This window comes from Podarcis raffonei, chromosome 10 (assembly GCF_027172205.1).
Source record: "Podarcis raffonei isolate rPodRaf1 chromosome 10, rPodRaf1.pri, whole genome shotgun sequence".
Lineage (NCBI taxonomy): Eukaryota > Metazoa > Chordata > Lepidosauria > Squamata > Lacertidae > Podarcis > Podarcis raffonei.
The window spans coordinates 75,869,126-75,890,548 of NC_070611.1; the positions used below are offsets into that span (position 1 = coordinate 75,869,126).

The 21,423-nt window shown below is 49.5% G+C and overlaps 1 protein-coding gene across 1 annotated transcript; it reads right to left on the reverse strand.

The window, feature by feature from the left end:
* Positions 1–4,510: 4,510 nt before the first annotated feature.
* LOC128421761 (rab-like protein 2A) lies at positions 4,511–21,411 on the reverse strand. The gene is made up of 9 exons (XM_053404945.1): positions 21,398–21,411; positions 19,156–19,298; positions 18,059–18,088; positions 15,305–15,384; positions 11,619–11,698; positions 8,986–9,097; positions 7,293–7,390; positions 7,037–7,120; positions 4,511–4,946 (listed from the first exon to the last, which is right to left on the reverse strand). The coding sequence occupies exons 2-9, from the start codon at positions 19,269–19,271 to the stop codon at positions 4,866–4,868; spliced, it is 681 nt and encodes a 226-aa protein (XP_053260920.1). The 5' UTR covers positions 19,272–19,298; positions 21,398–21,411; the 3' UTR covers positions 4,511–4,865.
* Between the last annotated feature and the right edge of the window lie 12 nt (positions 21,412–21,423).

Sequence of the window (21,423 nt, forward strand, 5' to 3'; positions counted from 1 at the left end):
CTGTTGGCCACCAGAAAAACTGGCTACTTGTATTCTTCCTCGCTGTATTGTAAACTGTAAGGTGGGGGGGGGGGAATCCTACGATTGCGTGCAAGCAGACAGGAGGAAACAGAGGCAGCCACTGGGGTTGTCTTTTACGACCGTTAGGTGGTGACCCCACTGGGCGCGGTAATCCAGTCAGGGAAAAAGGGAGGCAGACTATGTTTAGGGCACCTTTTCTAGCCCCTCCCCCTTTTTGGGGTGAGCAGACTGGATCCTAAAAAGGGCTGCTCAGTCATGGATGCAGCTGCCGAGCTGCTCAACTGCCTCATTCCTTGAGTCAGAACGACTGAATCTGTATCCACCGCCCATGTGCCGGTTCATGACTAGGGGCTTCCAGATTTCACAATCCTGCCCCCGTTACCCATTTGCCGATCGCCATGGGACTTTGGGGGTTTGGGTTGGGTTTTTGGAAGATGCCTGTGTGTAAATTTATTTTGTGTGTAGATCAGTACATGCTGACCAACGCAGTGTCTTCGCAGTAGGGTTCTGTTCCAATGGCATGAAGTAGTCACAACAAACCGGTAGATTCCTATCTGCTGCAGCCTTCAGCCGCCTTCACAGGCGTTGTAACATACCTCTTGTTATCATCTGCCTGTTCTGCCGTTGAGGACTTCTTGGATCATTCTTTGTCTAGCTCCTTCCCTTTGACCTTACCGCCTTGGGTGACCCTGCTGGGAGTGCGAGATTCCCGACAGCTTCGCTCACAAGGGTCATAGGAACATGCTAGCCCATTCACCACATGGTGGTGATCGGGTGAGTGAGTGTCTATTATGGGACACAGGTGGCACTGTGGTCTAAACCAACGAGCCTCTTGGGCTTGCTGATCAGGTCAGTGGTTCGAATCTCCATGATGGGGTGAGCTGCTGTTGCTCTATCCCTTTTCCTGCCAGCCTAGCAGTTAGAAAGCACACCAGTGCAAGTAGATAAATAGGTCCCGCTGTGGCAGGAAGGTAAACGGCATTTCCAAGAGCTCTGGTTTCTGTCACAGTGTTCAGTTGTGCCAGAAACAGTTTAGTCATGCTGGCCACGACCCGGAAAGCTGTCTGTGGACAAACTCCAGCTCCCTCAGCCTGAAAGGAAGATGAGCGCTGAAACCCCATAGTTGCCTTTGACTGGACTGGACCATCCAGAGGTCCTTTCTTTGTCTAATCCTCTTTCACAGCCACCTACGCTAGTGGCCAAAATTGTGGAAACCTTTTGGGGAAAGTTTCTTTCCAAGGTTTGATGGCTCAGAACATCACTTTCTTTGGGAGCAATACCATAAAATTATATATCAACAGAAAGATAATTTAATGAAGAATGTAGTGCAATAACTTTTATGAAGGATTATTTATTACAACAGCAGTCATAAAGAAGAAATGTGAAGCACATAGAAAAAAACGATATATACAAAAATTCTCACCATGTCAGTTAATATTTAGTTTGGTAACCTTTAGCTTTAATTACGGCCTTACAACGCCTTCCCATGGAGTGAACAAAGTTTTTTAGTTATGCATCTGTAATAATGTGAAACCAAGGTTGAATTATTGCCTCTATTAATTGGGTTTTAATGCTGGATTGCTTTTAACAGGTTTCTTCAGTCAGTTCCACAGATTTTCAGTTGGGTTAAAGGTCTGGGCTATGTATTTTTGGGCATTTACATTCACATTAATGATGCAAATTCTGCCCACACCTTTTGCTGTCATACAGCCCCAGATCATTACACTAACTGGGTCTTTCATGGTAGATGTAATGCAAATAGGATGTAAATCTCTAATTCTTCTCCTAGCGTATTTCATGCCATCACTACCAAGCAAGGAGATTTTGCTCTCGTCACTCCAAATAACACTGTCCCAGTGTTCCGTTGTCCAGTTAACATGGGTTTTAGCCCAGTTTAATCTTTTCAACCTGTGTCTGAGAGATAACAATGGCTTTTTCCTTGGAATTCCAGCATTTACCGTATTTTGCGCCCCATAGGACGCACCGGCCCATAAGGCGCACCTAGTTTTTTTGGGGGGAAATGGAGGGGAAAAAAATATTCCCCCCCCCCAGGCGCGGGGCTGGGGCGGGGGAAGCCCGAGCTTCCCCCGACCCCAGCCCCCAGAACAGGCTGCTCTGCGCAAGCCGTGGGAGTCCTCCCGCGGCTTGCGCAGAGCTACACAAGTCCTGACGCGACTGCTGAGCGCGCCGGGGCTTCGGGATAAGAGGCAGCTCTGCGCAAGCCGGGGGAGGGCTCCCATGGCTTGTGCGGAGCTACCCGAAGCCCCGGCGTGACTGCCCAGTGTGCCGGGGCTTCGGGATAAGAGGCGGCTCTGCGCAAGCTGGGGGAGGGCTCCTGCGGCTTGCGCAGAGCTACCCGAAGCCTCGACGTGACTGCTGAGCACACCGGGGCTTCGGGATAAGAGGCAGCTCTGCGCAAGCCGGGGGAGCCCTCCCGCGTCTTGCGCAGAGCTACCCGAAGCCACGGCGCGACTGCTGAGCGCGCCGGGGCTTTGGGATAAGAGGCAGCTCTGTGCAAGCCGGGGGAGCCCTCCCGCGGCTTGCGTGAAGCTACCCGAAGCCCCGACGCGACTGCTGAGCGCGCCGCGGCTTCGGGATAAGAGGCGGCTCTGCGCAAGCCGGGGGAGGGCTCCCGCAGCTTGCGTGGAGCTACCCGAAGCCCCGGCGCGACTGCTCAGCGCGCTGGGACTTCGGGATAAGAGGCAGCTCTGCGCGAGCTGGGGGAGGGCTCCCGCGTCTTGCGCAGAGCTACCCGAAGCCCTGGCGGGACTGCTGAGTGCGCCGGGGCTTCAGGATAAGAGGCAGCTCTGCACAAGCCGGGGGAGCCCTCCCGCGGCTTGCACGGAGCTACCCAAAGCCCCGGCACGACTGCTGAGCGCGCCAGGGCTTCAGGATAAGAGGCAGCTCTGCACAAGCTGGGGGAGGGCTCCCGCGGCTTGCACAGAGCTACCCGAAGCCACGGCACGACTGCTGAGCGCGCCGGGACTTTGGGATAAGAGGCAGCGCTGCGTAAGCTGAGGGAGGGCTCCCGCGGCTTGCGCAGCTACCCGAAGCCCTGGCGCGACTGCTGAGCGCACCGGGGCTTCGGGATAAGAGGCAGCGCTGTGCAAGCCGGGGGAGGGCTCCCGCGGCTTGCGCAGTTTCCTGAAGCCTGGAGAGCGAGAGGGGTCAGTGCGCACCAACCCCTCTCGCTCTCCAGGCTTCAACGAAAGCCTGCATTCGCCCCATAGGACGCACACACATTTCCCCTTCCTTTTTGGAGGGGGAAAAGTGCATCCTATAGGGCGAAAAATTCGGTAGACCATATTCCTGCAGTCTGCACCGAACAGTCCTTGCACTCAATTTCACATTACACTGCACCATGTCATCTTGTATATACCCAGATGATTTTCTTCTGTCACGTGCACAGTATCTCAATTCTTCTATCATCACTTCTTGTGCATCTTTTCAAGCCTTTACTAGTCTGATTTTGTAGTGACTGAGTCTCCTTATACCTCTTGGTCAAGTTTCCACCAATTTTTCTTCTAATTTCTTCACAACTGTAGCCTTCTTCACTTAATAGTACTATTTTACATCGCTTCCTGGGTGACCAGTCAACTCTTTGCACCATTTATTTAATTTTATTATGTTTTACAAGCTCACTATATGAAAGAACACCAAAAAATAACCCAAACAACTTGATAGCAATCATATAACACACTGACAAATGTCCTCCTCTCAGCTCCAGTACATAGCATCAATAGCTGAATCCTACTGTGACCTGATTGGATCATTGCCAAAACAAGATGACACCCGATTGGCTCTCTAAACACACATGCTCATTGGCTGCATTTAAAAGAAGGAAAGCTACCGCATATCAACATAAGCAAGTTGTGCTTCCTTTTTCTGGTTATTTGGCTATAACTTTTGATAGAATACAGATAATTGAACATTACATTCTTCATGAAATGATCTTCCCATTGATAAAGAATTTTACGGTATTACTCCAAAAGAAAGTGGTGTTATGAGCCATCAAACCTCAAAAATACATGTTTTCCAAAAGGTCCCCCCAGTTTTGGCTGCTAGGGTGGGCTGGTGGCCATCCCTGCCACCTGAGGTTTGATCCAGCCACAGGGCTCTTCTCGCTTACGCCAACCTGACTTCCTTTGCTTCCTTGGGGAGGATGCAAGAAAACAGGGGTGTCTAACAGGTTGATCTGGATCGACTGGTCAATCCCCTGGAGGTTTTGGTAGATCACTGGCTCCTCCACCCGGCCCCTCCCCATCCTGTAGATCGCTAGAACGGAAGTGATGCTGTCTCCTTAGCGACCGATCGCTGAGCACTTTTCATTCATTAAACCTGAAAACACCCCCCACAAAAAGGGATGTTCCTCTCTAAAAAATGCTCAACAACTGACACCCCCCCCCAGAGGTTGATCATAGTCATGTGAGTAGATCGCGGTCTCTTAGAAGTTGCATGTCCCTGCAAAAAAGTTCTCCAAACTCTGCCGCAAGTACTTCAAATATTTATTTATGAAGGTAGACACCATCCACAATAGCTCATGGCTGAAGATCCCCAAGATGTGGGGCGGGGGGGATCCATGAGCCCAACTCCCACCAAACCATATATTCCCCCCACCTCCCCAGCATTCTTAAGGGGAGGGAACTGCTACGGGTTCTCTGCCTGGTCATCCACACCACAAGGATCCAGAGGAGCAGAGCTGATCTCTGTCAGGTTGCCTCCCTTAGGGAGGGAGGGCCGGCACCTCTGTGCAGGGACCACTGCTCCCCACCCCCAAGTCCCTGCCAAACTGGGCGCCTCTAGCTACTCGAGGAAGCGGATCTAGGCCACCCCATTCCGTGGCCTCAGGTTGACGGGGGGTTTTCTTCTGGGCTGTTCTCCTCTTTGTCAGTCGAGTCCTCCCCCTTCTTCTCTAGTTCGAAATTCTGAAAGAAGAGAAGAGATAGCTGGAACAGCAAAACATCAGAGAAAAAGGCCAGTCCACCTCTTGAGGGGGCTCCGGCATGGAATCTTTCCTTCCTAGTCCTTCTCAGTTCCAACAGCCACTACAGGCAGCAGCAATTGAGGCTTCCGCTGCACCAGTTTGCGTCTGCCTATCTGAGTTTGTCCATAAAGAAGGCTGATCGCCGAAGAATGGATGCTTTTGAATTATGGTGCTGGAGGAGACTCTTGAGAGTCCCATGGATTGCAAGAAGATCAGAACTCTATATTAGGAAGGAAATCAGCCCTGAGTGCTCACTGGAAGGACAGATCCTGAAGCTGAGGCTCCAATACTCTGGCCAACTCGTGAAAAGAGAAGACTCCCTGGAAAAGACCCTGATGCTGGGAAAGATGGAGGGCATAAGGAGAAGGGGACGACAGAGGATGAGATGTTTGGACAGTGTTCTCGAAGCTACCAGCATGAGTTTGACCAAACTGCGGGAGGCGGTGGAGGACAGGAGGGCCTGGCATGCTCTGGTCCATGGGGTCACGAAGAGTCGGACACGACTGAACGACTAAACAACACCAATGTGAGTTTGAGATTGTTTTCACTGTATTTAAATTACTGTTCTTGTATTAATTTTTTTGCAAAGCGCCATTTGAACACAGGGCATACACTAACTATTAAGTACGACTACCACCCATCCCAGTAAGGAGGCAGCCACTGTTGCCATCACCCTGTTCCTCCTGCCACAGCACCTGGCTTTTCCATCACAGAAGAAACAAGGGCCCTGCTGCTCTGGCTGTTTTCTATTGCTCGATCCCTGACAGCAGCTGCTCTCACCTGCAGCCAGAAGCGAGAGTAGCAGGGAAGAGCAGGTATGGCCACAGAGCAGGGGTCTGCAACCTTTAAGACAAAAAGAGCCGCAAAACCATTGCGACATTTAAAACAAATATATCTCCGGAGCCGCGATCTGACAGCGGGCGGGAAGGTGACGTCGGGAGGGTGCGTGACTAACACACGCACCGCCCCCATGTGACGTCACAGCCAGTACAGCGCCCGCCACAGTGGGGAGTGTTGGGGCACACAATGCGCCTCCTCCCCTCGCTAGTATCCACCCCGGAGCCGCGGCAAAGGTGTAAAAGAGCCACATGCGGCTCCGGAGCCGCGGGTTGCTGACCCCTGCCACAGAGGAAAAGGAAAGCAGCTGGAGCCCGTAGCTGCTGAAAGCGGAAGTGCGGCAGGGGCGGGACTGGCAGCTGGGTCCATGAGCCAAGGCGAGGGGTGGAAAGGGGCTCTTCAGCCGCAGCCAGGGCTATCAAAACCAGAGGTCACTACAGGCTCGCGGGGGCTTCAAAGCAGTTCAATTACCGTATTTTTCACTCTATAAGACGCACTTTCCCCCTCCTAAAAAGTAAGGGGAAATGTGTGTGCGTCTTATGGAGCGAATGCAAGTGGGAGGCTCTGCTCAGTGCTTCCTTTAAAGAGCCGCTGCCCTTCTCCCTCCTCGGGGAAAAGCCCCCAAAAGCCGCACACATGCTCCGTGTGCTCTTTAAAGGGAGCGCAGCTCTTGGGGGAGCCTTCCTCCCACTGCCCGGGAGAGGCTGCACATGGCTATCCCATAAGCCAGGACAGCAAGCAGGATCGCTGCGCAGCCTTCCCGCTTGCTGTTCTGGCTTCTGCCTTAGCCACGTGAAGCCTCTTGAGGGCAGGGGGAGCCTTCATCCTGCTGCCCTGAAGAGGCTTCGCACGGCGAAGCCAGAACAGAAAGAGGCTATCCCAGAAGTCAGATCCCTCTTGCTGTTCTGGCTTCTGAAATTCAGAATATTTTTTTTCTTGTTTTCCTCCTCCAAAAACTAGGTGCGTCTTACGGTCTGGTGCCTCTTATAGAGCGAAAAATACGGTAAAAGGAAGTTCAGTTGCTGTGATCCCTGCATTGCAGGGGTTTGCTCTAGATGACCCCCCTGGCTCCCTTCCAACTCTATAAAGTGCTGGGTTCTATGCTCTTCCAAAGGAATGCGGTGCAAGTCTCCAAGGGCTTGGGTGCCTCACAAGGACAGGGTGCGGGAACACACTGGGGAGATTTGCTCTTACTTCCAGTTCCTTCAAGACTTCATCCATAAAGTCTTCTGAATTCTGTTTGTAGGCCACAGCCAGCTTGATGGCATCGTTGAAGACCTGGTGGGAGAGGAAGGGAGACCACTGAAGAGATAATAAGGTGGGCTCTGGGTTTCTCCCACCCCGCAGGAGGGCAGCTGCCAAGCCGATTCCACCACCCATCAGCTCCTCCCCCCAGGAAGCCTGCCAGCCGCCGGTCCTGCCTCCCTCCCAGGTGAAAGCTGTCTCCTACCTTCACCACATTGGTGCCATCTGCAGCAGACACAAAATAGAAGGGTAGGTTGAACTTCCGCGGAAAGCTGAAGCCTTTCTGAGTCACCTTCATGTCGGCTGGAGGAGCAAAAGAGGAGGTCATTGCTCAAGGAGCCATTGTGGGGAAGGCACACTACCTAGGTACCGCCTGCTTGATCATTTAAAAAAAGCAAGGCATGCAAGTTTAATAAAGCGCTCATCTTTCTCCCCATTATTGCTATTGTTTAAAATACAAAGTCTAGTACAATGATGTTGCAAAACTGCTCCATGAATATAGGGGACAGGAAGGAAGGTGGTTGACGTCACTAATGCTAGCCACTCTGTGCTGTGCCCAACCAGCTTCTGCAGAACTACCTTCCTCCATTGGCTTCAATCCAGGGGAGAAAGCAGATTATTTCCTTTACTGCATTCGGAAAAGAACTGGCTTTCTGGGCAGGGTTGACACCAGCGGAGCAGTTGGAGCTGGTCAACTCGGGCTAACGGGGCACTGCCCTGCCAACCAGTCTGCCCTCAGCCAGCCGCCTGTCAAAGATTCTGAAGTCCAGAGGCCGAGTGCTAAGCTGAAAACCAACATGTTAAAGTGGCCTGACACTTCTGTACACTTTTTGCCCCCCCCCCTTATCTTTGATATGAGGGATTTCTCTGTTCCCCTCTTTTAAGTGTGTGCTGCAGGGGAGCACGGCAGGGCCTTTCCAGTGGTGGCACCCCATGCGCAATAGCCTCCCTTGCTGCAAGATTGTCACAAAAGCGCCTGGACTAAAATTGTCTATTGAAAACTTCACTCTTATGGTTTATCACCACAACAGCTACTCACTTTGGGTTTTAGTAAAGCAAACAGTCTAATTTGTCAGCGCTTAAATGATATTGAGCATCAGAACAACTTGGCCACAATAAGGAAATTCTGCCCGTGGTATGACTATTTTCCACCTTCCCATTTCGACTCTCTGGCACCCTTTCTGCATAACCTAGCAATTCTAAAATACAGACGCGCTTTTGCTCTTGCAAGATTGAATGTATCGCCCTCGGCTGTACTTGAGGAACAATTCCAACAGATTCCTCATGATAAACACTTCTGTCCCTGTGGAGATGGCAGTACCAATTTGGTGGCACATGCCCTTCTGGTTTGCACTCTTTATGAAGACTTGAGGAATGAGGTTATCACCCCCCTTTTATTGTCCATTCCGGGTCGCCTGACCACTGCCACAGCATCCTTTCTCTTGGCAGATCAAGAGAAGCAGGCGACAGCAAATGTTGCAAGGTTTTTATCTGGGGCAGTTGGAATAAGATCCACTATTTGACCATTGATTCAAAACCCTAAAATGTATTTCATATAATTGACTTTTTATTTCTGTTCTTTGTATATTGTATTGTTGTTTCATTGCTATGACTGATGGCTGACGCAAATAAAGATTCATTTGTTCATTCATTCAATGGCCCCACCTTAGGAAAGCCTGCCTGGCCACCACACCTTTTGGCAGCCAGCAGGGATTTCTGCTTGTCTTTGCTATGCGGGAAGGGAAGGGATTCTCTGACCATTAAACTCATTCTGCTGCCCAACAGATGCTCTTAATTCATGTGGTTGCTGAGGCTTGTGAGCTTTGATTTTACAACTACAGGCCAGCACACATCTGATCTCTCCCCCAGTGATCCTCCAGAGCCTCAAGGAGACCCACCGTCGATTTTGTTGGCAACCACAATGCAAGGGATCTGGGGGCGGAATTCCCGCAGCTCCTTGTACCAACTGCTCAGGTTCTTGTAGGTGACCTTTCTCTGGACGTCAAAGACCTGGCAAGAGAGATGGAAGAGCCCATTGCAGACACAGGTGGCACTCTGGCCTGAAATAGTCAAGAATCCAGTCCAAACCCCGGCAATGTAGGAATCACAGCTGAAGAATCCATTAAAGATGGCTATCCAACTTCTGCTTAAAAACCTCCAAGGGAGGAGAGTCGACCACCTTCCCAGGAAGCCCGTTCCACCATTGAATGACTCTTACAGCCAACAAGTTTTTGGTGTTTCGCAACTTTGACCTGTTGCAGGACCTTAGCCAGACCTTAGCAGAGCATATGCAGCATTCCAGAAAGCAATCAGTTGCAGGCAGGATGGACGAAGCAGGAACAATATGCTGCTACCAGTAACTTGTTTACTTAGAGGTGTTTATTATTTACAGCAGACTTCAAGTTACTATGTACAAGAACAGAACAGATCCGGATCTTAACTAGCTCTCTCTTAACAAACGCCAAACGACTCCACACTGACCAACAACCTTTCCAGTCGGTTAGGTCATACGTCATCATGCCTGTGTGAGACCTCAACCAATGATAGAGCTGTATCTAAGGTCTCACATCTCCAGGCAGAATTACTCCTCTGTTCAGTACCCTTGGCTTTCGGCCAACTCTTAATTGACTTCGTGTGAAGCTGCACATGGAAGAAAAATCTCAGCACCCCCTCACAGCTCACACGGAGCAATTAACCTCTGAGCACATACAAAGTATTTCATCCAACTTTGTTCTGCAAACCCAAACATTCACACATTTCCTTGTTTTTTTTACAAACAACAACGGTTTCGTCAAGATGTCAGCAATGTTGACGTCCCCAAAAGTTTGACCTAATTATGGAATCAGAGTTGGAAGGGACCCTGCAGATCATCTTGTCCAATCTCCTGCAATGCAGAAATTTGCACCCTCCCTATACAGGGATCAACTCGACCTAGTGTTTAGTTGGAATCTCCCTTCTTGCAATTTGAAGCCACTGGTTTGGGTCCTCCCCACAGGAGCAGCAGAAGAGAGGGTAGGACCCGAACCAGTAACTTGAGGGGCTGGCTGGGGGGCAGGGGCGGCAGAATTGCAGGGTCCAAATGCCTCCAGAGAAAAGAATGCTCTGCGGGAGCTAGCAGGAATGCCAAAGGTCTCCAGTCTTAAATGATGTCGTACTTTGCAGCATGCAAAGAGTGATCTCCTGCCCCACGGCTGACCAAGACAAACCAGGCTGCAACAGACTCACAGCTGGGGCAACAGTCTCCCATCCAATGGTTTTAGGACTGCCATCAAACACATGGGTAAAGAGGAATGTTTAAAAATTATTCCCAGGAGTCATTATTACAGGAGGCAACTTCACCAGGGAGCCGAGGTTCCCAACATGGGGCACACGCCACACAGAGGGGCAATTAAATTTTTAAGGGGGACAATTCGAGAACGAGTCATTAACAGTGAATGGCCTTTTAGGCTTCCTCCATGTGAATATGAGTTTGCTTTTTGAATAACAAGAATTATACATCATGGGGGGGACGGACCAGAATTTTAGAGATGCTTAAGGGACGCAGGTGGCGCTGTGGGTTAAACCACAGAGCCTAGGACTTGCCAATCAGAAGGTCAGCGGTTCAAATCCCCGCAACGGGGTGAGCTCCCGTTGCTCGGTCCCTGCTCCTGCCAACCTAACAGTTCAAAAGCACGAAGTGCAAGTAGATAAATAGGTACCGCTCCGGCGGGAAAGTAAACGGCGTTTCCATGCGCTGCTCTGGTTTGCCAGAAGCGGCTTAGTCATGCTGGCCACATGACATGGAAGCTGTACGCCGGCTCCCTCGGCCAGTAAAGCGAGATGAGCGCCACAACCCTAGAGTCAGTCATGACTGGACCTAATGGTCAGGGGTCCCTTTACCTTTACCTTTTAAGTGGGGCATGGCCAAAAAAAGGTTGGAAACCACTGCTGGGGAGGAAATTGCACCCCTGGAAGGCTCTGACACGGAAAGGGCTGATAAGCCCACCTCCAGAGTCAAAGGTTTCTTCAGATACCACTTTCCTCAAGCACTCAGGCTTCATGGTCGTAACGACCAGACCCCGTTTCCGAAACGGGAGTCCGTTCAACTCCTGGAACTGTTTGAAAACTTCCTGCACTTAATTGGAAGCCGCTTCGGACGTTCGGATTCCAAAAAAACGTTTGCAAACTGGGTTTGCGGCGCCCGGGAGCAAATTTGTTCGGTACCACTGTACCTTTTTATAACGGCAGCCAAGATTTTTTCCCCTTGGACGTGCAAAATTCTGCACAGGATTTCCTACTGTAGAATCCCGGCTCTGCAAATACTCACATCCCATAACACGAGTCGCATACGGAAGTCTAGGCTGACCCGGAACAAGCAGAGGGAAAGACACAGCTCCGTGGGAGAGCTTGGCGAAGCACGCACAGCACAGCATTGCCCGAGCCAAAGCCTCGCCCGAACTTCTCAAAGCCACACCAGGCTTCCCCGCTTCCAGCCTGCCACCCCTGGTGCCCACTCTGCAGCCCCCGCCCAAAAGGCAGCCCACCCACTTACCATGATGCAGGCGTGAGCCTTGTAGTAGTAGGAAGGATGCATGCTCTGGAAGCGCTCCTGCCCAGCCGTGTCCCAGAAGTCTGAAAAGCAGGAATGGCCCACGGCTGCATTAACCACAGCGGGGAAGAAAGCTCCACTTCTAGCTTACCCAGGGGTTTAGAAAGTTGATGCAGGGTTTAATCTGCTCCCAGCCTATCTTAACTTCTAAAGTTAGTGCTGAGGTCACTTTGTGATAATTCTATCGCTTTACGTTTCTTGGAAACCGGAAATCCCTCTGAGGTTTTCTGATGATCAAAGTGGTGTGCAAATAAATAAAGGAATAAATCTCTAGATCAGCGGTTCTCAACCTGTGGGTCCCCAGATGTTGTTGGACTACAACTCCCATCATCCCTGAGCTCTGGCCTTGCTAGCTAGGGGTGATGGGAGTTGTAGTTTAACAACATCTGGGGACCCACAGGCTGAGAAAGGCTGCTCTAGATACAAGCACACTCTGGTCACAGAATGCTTCTTGAGAGTTTAGCAGGTGAAGGAGGATGTAGAAGCTCTTCCTCCATCGCCAAGGGCAACAGGAAAATAAGGCTTCCTGTCTGTGATCAGCCTGGCTTATATTTTCCTGCTAGCCCATCCCTGGTAGCCCACTTCTGGGTGGGGTGGGGGTGGGGGAAAGGAGGAAGCAAAGAAAATTTAATATCTCACCGAACTTCTGTATTTACTCCCTGATGATGAGCCTGAGTAAACCAAAACTCACTGGGTGTGAAACTTTTTCTCTTACCTGCTTTGCTTTCTGTGCTCCCCCTCCCCCCCAAAAAAAACTTGCCCCGGGTTTCCTCCTCTTTTTTTATTATGTATTTCATAAAAATTATGCACTGCTTGATTATAAAACAAACAAACAAACAAACCTCAAAGTGGCTTGCAAAAAACTTACCAACAAGAGAAGTTAAGAATAATTTGAGACTTTCGAAAAGTGAAAATAAGAACAGGCTAAAAACATATTAAAACTCGCATCAACTTTCTAAATACCTGGGTAGGATTGTCTAAGCAAGAATGTTTTTAGCAGAGACCGAAAGGAGTTCAGGGAAGTTGCCTGCCTGACGTCAATAGGCAGGGAGTTCCAAAGTCTAGATCAGGGGTCAGCAAACTTTTTCAGCAGGGGGCCGGCCACTTTCCCTCAGACCTAGTGGGGGGCTGGACTATTGGGGGGGGGGAATGAACGAATTCTTATGCCCCATAAATAACCCAGAGATGCATTTTAAATAAAAACACACACTCTACTCATGTAAAAACATGCTGATTCCCGGACCATCCATGGGCCGGATTGAGAAGGTGATTGGGCCAGATATAGCCCCTGGGCCTTCGTTTGCCTACCCATGGTCTAGATGCTGCCCCACTAAAAGACGAAGTTCCTACAAAAGTAGAATGAGGATTATGTGGCACCTTTAATAGTGTCAGTTCTGCTGATCAAAGCGACTGGCTGGGCATATATGGGGCAAGACAATCTCAGATAAAGCTGGTCCCAAGTTGCTAATAAGGGCTTTATATACTAATAGCGACACCTTGAACTTGCCTTGGGAGCCGATAAATAATTTTATTATCTATACCCCGCCCATCTGGCGAAGGTATTACATATTTAGAGACCACCTTTCCTTCCCTGGAGCTGAAGGTGGGGTTCATGGTTCTCTCCCCCCCCCCCATTTTATCCCTACAACAACCATGTGGCTTCGGTTAAGACACGCTGACAGGCCCAAGGTCTGGCTGAGTGGGGATTCAAACCCTGGTCTCCCGAGGTCATAACAGTCCAGCACTCTAACTATTACACCACACTGTCTTCTCAATCCAGCTAGCGGTGCAGGAGAGCTGGAAATAACACCAATGCATTTCACATTTGGCCACCAGTCTCCCCCACTTTGGTTCCAGATAGTACAAAATACACATCAGGAGGCTTAGTTCAGTCCAAATTGAATGCTGAGAGTTAATGCCCTCATTTGGGGGGTGCCTCAGGGTTCTGTCCTCTCCCCCATGCTTTTCAACATCTACAAGCAACCGCTGGGAGAGATCTTCAGGGGGTTTGGGCTGGGTGTTCATCAATATGCGGATGATACCCAGCTCTACCTCTCTTTCAAATCAGAACCAGTGAAGGCGGTGAAGGTCCTGTGTGAGTGCCTGGAGGCGGTTGGAGGATGGATGGCGGCTAACAGTTTGAGGTTGAATCCTGACAAGACAGAAGTACTGTCCCTGGGGGTACAGGGGGCGGGCTGGTGTGGAGGGCTCCCTGGTCCTGAATGGGGCAACTGTGCCCCTGAAGGACCAGGTGCGCAGCCTGGGAGTCATTTTGGACTCCCAGGTGTCCGTGGAGGCGCAGGTCAGTTCTGTGTCCAGGGCAGCTGTTTACCAGCTCCATCTGGTACGCAGGATGAGACCCGACCTGCCCGCGGACTGTCTCACCAGAGTGGTGCATGCTCTGGTTATCTCCCGCTTGGACTACTGCATTGTGCTCTACGTGGAGCTACCTTTGAAGCTGACCCAGAAACTGCAACTAATCCAGAATGCGGCAGCTAGACTGGGGACTGGGAGTGGCCACCAAGACCACATAACACTGGTCCTGAAAGACCTACATTGGCTCCCAGTATGTTTCCGAGCACAATTCAAAGGGTTGGTGTTGACCTTTCAAGCCCTAAACTTGGCCCAATAGATCTGAAGGAGCATCTCCATCCCCATAGTTCTTCCTGGACACCGAGGTCCAGCTCCGAGGGCCTTCTGGCAGTTCCCTCCCTGAGAGAAGTGAGATTACAGGGAACCAGGTAGAGGGCCTTCTCAGTGGTGGCGCCCGCCCTGTGGAACGCCCTCCCACCAGATGTGAAAGGAATAAACAACTACCTGACGTTTAGAAGACATCTGAAGCCAGCCCTGTTCAGGGAAGTTTTTTAATGACTGATGTTTTAACGTATTTTTAATCTCCTGTTGGAAGCCGCCCAGAGTGGCTGGGGGCGCCCAGCCAGATGGGCGGGGTATATGTAATAAATTATTATTATAATGCTAAATACATCATAAATGAGCCACCATAGCTGCAAGAGGACCATGAACATTTGTGTCCCAAGCTTTTTAGACTTGTCTAAATGCGGGTGGTGCTGTGGGTTAAACCACAGAGCCTAGGACTTGCCGATCAGAAGGTCGGCAGTTCGAATCCCCGCGATGGGGTGAGCTCCCATTGCTCGGTCCCTGCTCCTGCCAACCTAGCAGTTTGAAAGCACATCAAAGTGCAAGTAGATAAATAGGAACCGCTCCGGCGGGAAGGTAAACGGCGTTTCCGTGCACTGCTCTGGTTCGCCAGAAGCGGCTTAGTCATGCTGGCCACGTGACCCGGAAGCTGTCTGCGGACAAACACCGGCTCTCTTGGCCAGTAAAGCGAGATGAGCGCCGCAACCCCAGAGTCGTCCGCGACTGGACCTAATGGTCAGGAGTCCCTTTACCTTTACCCATTTACGAAACCCAAGGGGCATACTGGTTGCCACATGTCATTCCCCCCCCCCCCAGCTCTCCTACTACCCCACTAAATTTTGCATGAATCCACTGGGAGGTTTCCTGATCTGAAAGGGGCAAGATGCAAGCAACTCCGAAAGGGAGTGGAAGAGACCCCAGTTCCCAAGTCCCACGGGGCCCAAAGATGCCCTGCCCAGCAAGGCTCTCACCCACGAGGATCGTCTTGCCATCCACGGTGGCTGTATGCTTGTAGAGTGTCAGGGCGAATGTGGAGAGCTGGTGAGGCTTGCTGCGGGTGCGAGTCAAGGCGCCTTTCAAGCGATGACACCGTTTCTTGAATCTAACCATGGCGCGCCAGAGAAACTTGATTTCAGACGGCCGTCATTTCACCGTTAAGCAATGGATGCAGCCGTCAGCTGCATGCCAGGACACCTCCCTGCCCTTTTATTGCTTATTCATTTTATTTACCGTATATTTTGCCCCATAGGCTGCACCGGACCATAAGACGCACCGGACCATAGGAGGGGGAGAACAGGGGGGGGGCTTTTTTTCTTGTTCTCCCCCTCTAAAACAAGGTGCGTTCAAGGTGCATTCACCCGAGTTTGTGGGGCTGGCGGTGGGGGGAAGCGCTGCTTTCCCCCACCGCCAGCCTCAAAGATCCCTGAAGCCATTGGAGCGCAGCACCCCGCTGCCCTGCAGAGGCTTTGCGCGCAGCCATCCCCATCCCCATCGCTCCGTCTCCCTATTTTGGCTTTGGGCTTAGCCACGCATCCTGCATTCACCTCTATAGGATGCACACACATTTCCCCTTAATTTTTGGAGGGGGGAAATGCGTCCTATAGAGCGAAAAACACAGTATATACTGCTCTACATCATAAGATTTCAGGGCGGTTCACGGAATAAATACAAGATAAAAACAAGTAAGTGGAACAAACCAGGAAAACAATAATGCCCCCCCTTCCCACAGACACATTTAAAAGGCTGCAGAATATTAATCCGCCAAAGCCCTGGTTGAAGAAAAATATTATAAGTAAAATGACTATTAGGTATTTAAACCATTTCCGCTCCCTATCAAAGAAAAGTGTCCCCCCAAAACACCTAATTATTCATTAATTAATATAAGATAAGCTTACATTACACACCTATTGGTCAGGCGAGGGGGTTCTGCATGGTGCATGTATGTGTGTGTGTGTGGTGTATACAATATGCAAAAATGGATAAGCTGCAGAAAGAATTGTAGAAGGGACCCTGGGGGTCATCAAGTCCAACCCTCTGCAATGCAGGAATTATGCAGCTCTCCCATATGGGGAATCAAACCTGCAACCTTGGCATTATCAGCATCACGCTCTAACCCAGGCTTTCCCAAACTTGGGTTTCCAGCTGTTTTGGAACTACAATTCCATTCCCATCATCCCTGACGACTGGTCCTGCTAGCAAAGGATGATGGGAGTTGTAGTCCATAAAGCAGCTGGAGGCCCAAGTATGGAAACTGCTCTCACCAGTAAGAGCCTTGCCGTGAGTGCAAGGGAGTTTAAATCTCAAACAAGCAAAGGAATTAAACGCTGCCGCCACCCCCCGCTTTCTGGGCTGCAGCTTGTGTAAATTTGCAAGAACTCAGGGGGGCCACTAGGGGCGCATTGGAAGATGGCCGACAATACCATCTCTCCGACCCACACGGGGTAAATAAGAGGCTGTTATGGGAATAGACAGCCTCCCTTGTTGCCCCAAGGGAATGGGGAACTGCCTTGCCTGCTGTGCCCATAAATCACCCCCAAATTCGAAAGAAGGGGGTGAGGGCACTAGGCAGAATGCCCCCGTGTGGACCTCGGCTCTCCTGGACGCTGTCTCTGATAGCGCACTAGCTGCAGCAATTTGGAATAATTAATTACAAAAGAAGCAAATGCACATATTTCAAGTGAAGAAAGGGAGTGAGACTGCTAATTTAAGGGACCTCTGCGAAAGAAGACGGCGGGTTGGAGCAACAGGAATATTTTACGATGAAGATACACCAAAGGCTGGGTATGTCGGCAACAGGACTGAATGGGGGGGGGGGGGACAACACCTTTTTTACTTTCCTTCTATGTGATTTACCAAGAACCCCTCCTCATTAGAACCGTCAGTTTAACTGACCCAAGCAGGATGATTAAGGTCTGTGTGGAGATAAACTTTAACCAAAAGTATGCTTTATGGAGACCGAGAAGCAATAAGAGCTTTTGGAATGGCGCAGCAATTAATTCAGAGTCGCCATCTTGCCAAAGGATTTATAGCCGGGAGGAGGAACGGACTTGTTTTCAGACTGCATTCCTGGTGAATCTCCTCAGAGGTTTTGAGAAAGGAGGCAGATTGGTGAAGATTAATGACACTAAGACTGTTTTGATGTATGGAAGTGATGTTATACGAAAAACGTCTGGATATGGCTACTGGACAAAAAAAAAAATATATCCACGCAGGATTACAAACTGTTCTAACCAGCTTGTGGAGACTATCAGAGGTCACAAAGAGAAAGGAAAAATACCGTATATTTTGCACCATAACACTCACTTTTTTCCTCCTAAAAAGTAAGGGGAAATGTCTGTGCGTGTTATGGAGGGAATGCCTATGGGTGGCATGCCTACGGATTTTCCTCCTCTAAAAACTATGTGCGTGTTATGGTCGGGTGCGTGTTATAGAGCGAAAAATACGGTATATGAAAATAACAACAAGAGATGTGGAAAAACAATAACAAAGGACTGAATAGTACTGTGAACATCATATGGTTAGATTTGTGGACATTAAAACAGTAGCAAGAAGCAAGAAGTTGACTGGATCCCCTTCGGAACTTGAAATATGGGTACCCCCCAAAAAAATTTAAAATTCGGCTGTGTAATTTGGAATTTATGTAATTTGGTTTGATTTGATGTGATTGGTCGGTTAATAAAAAATTATTCTTAAAAAAAAAAAGTTTGCAAGATCTCAAAGGATACAATCCATCCAGGAGAAAGCGTTCCATTAATCTGAAAGAGAAGGAAACAGAAACCTAGTGAGGAATAGGCCCGTTCAGAAAAATCACAGAGGTGTAAAGATAACAAAGGCTTTTTTGGCCAGACTCTGCATCCTCCATTCTGAGCTGTGCCAGAGAAGGAGGACTCTGTGGCTACTTGCCACAACGCCTATGCTCTACCTCTGGGCCCAATGGGAGTTGTGGTCCAAAACCAGTGCCAGATTTACGTATAAGCTAAACAAGCTCTAGCTTAGGGCCCCACTCTCTTGGGGGCCCCCCAAAAATTGAAAGACAAAAAACCTGAATGTACATTTCCAAAATAGAAGATGAAAAACCAATAAAATAAAACCTACATCGAGCAACAGTGTTTGTGTGTTGTGTAGGCTCCTATGATGTAAGTCATGGGCCCTGCCTGCTAGCCTGCTCCCTAAAATATCACTGGTTTAATACACTTCTTCCTAATTGTATTTGACTATTATTATACAGTGGTACCTCTGGATACGCACACCTCCAGTTACGTATCCTCCAGGATGCGAATGCGGCAAACCCAGAAGTATTTTTCCGGGTTTCGCCATACGCGCATGCGCAGAAGCGGTCCCTCTGGTTGCGGAAACCTCGGGATCCAACCGGAGCTCCGGAACGGATCCTGTCCGCAACTGGAGGTACCACTGTACTACTTCTTAATTGTATTTCAGTTCAACAATTACTTTGATAAAATACATATTTTGTGATGTGCAAATGGCTTTAGATAGCTATGAGGTCCATCAATGACCATATAGCATATACTCAGCACAAAAAAACAGCGGCAATTTGTTGTTGGCAAAGGACAGCTGGACACAGAAAGGGCCCCATTACCTTCAGTAGCTTAGGGCCTCATCAAACCTAAATCCGGCCCTCTCCAAAACACACGAGAGGGTGCCATATATCTATGCTGCCCGTCCAAAAGAAAACAGGTTTTAGTAGCCCTGGACCTCCGTAACGGCAATGGAAATGTCAGCGATGGAAGCAAAGCGCAGAACCTCCGGGCGAGAATAATCAGATAAGCCAGACATCCTTTGGGACTTTTTCTCAGCCACTCACTTGGACTTCCCCACTGCGCTGTCCCCAAGGCAGATAATCTTCACATTCTCATCAGCGTCGTATTTCTCCTGATCCAGCTCCAGGCTGGCGTCTCCATCGGCCATTTCCTCGGCCATCGGACTTTGGCAGGATCAGCGTGGCACCTGTAAGGCCAGAGGGACAACGGTGGAACTATGCATCCTATTACGCCTGGTACCTGGAGCCCTCTTTTCCATGGGTAGGCAAACTAAGGCCCGGGGGCCGGATCCGGCCCAATCGCCTTCTAAATCTTGCTCGAGGATGGTCCGGGAATCAGCGTGTTTTTATATTAGTAGAATGTGTCCTTTTATTTAAAATGCATCCCTGGGTTATTTGTGGGGCATAGGAATTCGTTCTTCTTTTTTTCAAAATATAGCCCAGCCCCACACGTCTGAGGGACAGTGGACCGGCCCCCTGCTGAAAAAGTTTGCTGACCCCTGGCATCTTTTCCCTGCCCAGACTGGAGCTTGCCACAGGGCAAAGGAGATGCCAAATGTTCCAGTCAGGGTTAGGTTTTACCGTAAAGTCTCAAAGTGATTTAGCCTCAGTTTTTTTATTTGAAATGGCAATATTAATTGATAATGAAATTAAAGAAAATCACAGCTTACTAAGAGCAGTAGGCAAACAGCCTTTGCAATCTAAAAGACATGGCACAAAAGGAAACAAATTAAATTGATTAGGTTTTCCATGGCTTTTCCCACTAAGAATGTCTGGAGGCAATTTACAATCAATCACATGCGCGCACACACACACACTTTAATAAAATTGCATAAATGATATTACTGCATTTATAGAAGATTTAATTTTGCAAGCATGTCACTGGTGCAGAACCAATGCCAAATGACAGCCCTTTTATTGTTTTTATATTTGCTGGAATCTGCCTGGGCAGAGTGGCTGCGGCAACCTCGTCCTATGCCCTTTTAAAATGTGGCTTCTTTGGCGGGGCAGGGGGGGTGTTACCGGATTGTTGTTTTTATTTTGATTTTATATATTGTGGTTTTTATGTTGATCTTTTTTGTGAACTGACCCGAGACCCCCAGGTACAGGGCGGGATATAAATTCAATAAATAAATAAAAATAAACTAAGTCAGATGGGTGGGGATACAAATAACATTATTATTAATATTATTATTAGCATCTAGGGGTCCCAATAGCCAAGCCTGATGCTGTTCAGTGAAGCTTTTAATGTTTTATGTTATATTGTGCCTTTAATTCTGTTGGGAGCCACCCAGAGTGGCTGGAGAAACCCGGCCAGGTGGGCGGGGTATAAATAAATTAGTAGTAGTAGTAGTATCAGTGTTTTTTTTCTTTAGAAAAATGTTTAGGGGTACTCTCATTTTCCAACTCATATTGAAATACTGCCCGTCGATGAGGCCAAACTTAGATTCACAAAATGTTTAGGGGTATGCATACCCCTGCATCCCCCCCAGAAAAAAGCACTGATTATTATTATTATTATTATTGACCACTGGCACCACCGCCACCAGTCAGGGCCACCTGTGCGTCACGGACACAGGCATGCAGTGCCCACCTGGCCCCAGAATGAGGCCTCCCCCGACAAGGCATCTTTCCTGACTGTGATGCACCCCATTATTATTATTATTAGTGCTTCCCCCCCTAAAAAAATGTTTAGGGGACTCTCATTTTCCGACTCATATTGAAATACTGCCTGTCAATGAGGCCAAACTTAGGTTCACCAAATGTTTAGGGGTATGCGTACCCCTGCGTCCCCCAAGAAAAAAAGCACATTATTATTATTCTTGACCGCTGGCTGTGCTGCACCCCTATTATTATTATTAATTATTATTACTATTATTCTTGACCGCTGGCACCGCCACCAGGAAGGACCACCTGTGCGTCACGGGCACAGGCATGCAGTGCCCACCTGGCCCCAGAATGAGCCCCCCACCAAACCAGGCATCTTCCCTGGCTGTGCTGCACCCCTATTATTATTATTATTATTATTAATTATTATTACTCTTATTATTGGCCTGCCCTGCGCCTGGCTCAGCGCCCCCTTTGCCCGCCTCTAGCAGGGCAGCGCCCCTGCCCATAGGGGACCAGCAGAGACACCCCCCAACCTGGGGGGGGGCTAATCTCCCCACCTAATAAGGCGAACAGCAGACCCCCCCAATTCTGCCCCCCTTGCAAAGCGAAACACCCCCCAGGCCCCCCATTGGGCAAAGCGGAGTGGGCCTCTCCCCCCCCCCCCGCGCCCCCGCACCTCTCCGGCCCCCTTCTTCGCCCCCT

Coding starts and splice junctions, on each gene's coding strand:
- LOC128421761 (XM_053404945.1), bottom strand. CDS start 19,271: ATGGCCGAGGAAATGGCCGATGGAGACGCCAGCCTGGAGCTGGATCAG. Junction 18,089..19,155: donor AGCGCAGTGGGGAAGTCCAA/GTGAGTGGCTGA, acceptor CTTCTCTTTCAG/ATTAATGGAACGCTTTCTCC. Junction 7,121..7,292: donor ATGGCACCAATGTGGTGAAG/GTAGGAGACAGC, acceptor CTCTCCCACCAG/GTCTTCAACGATGCCATCAA.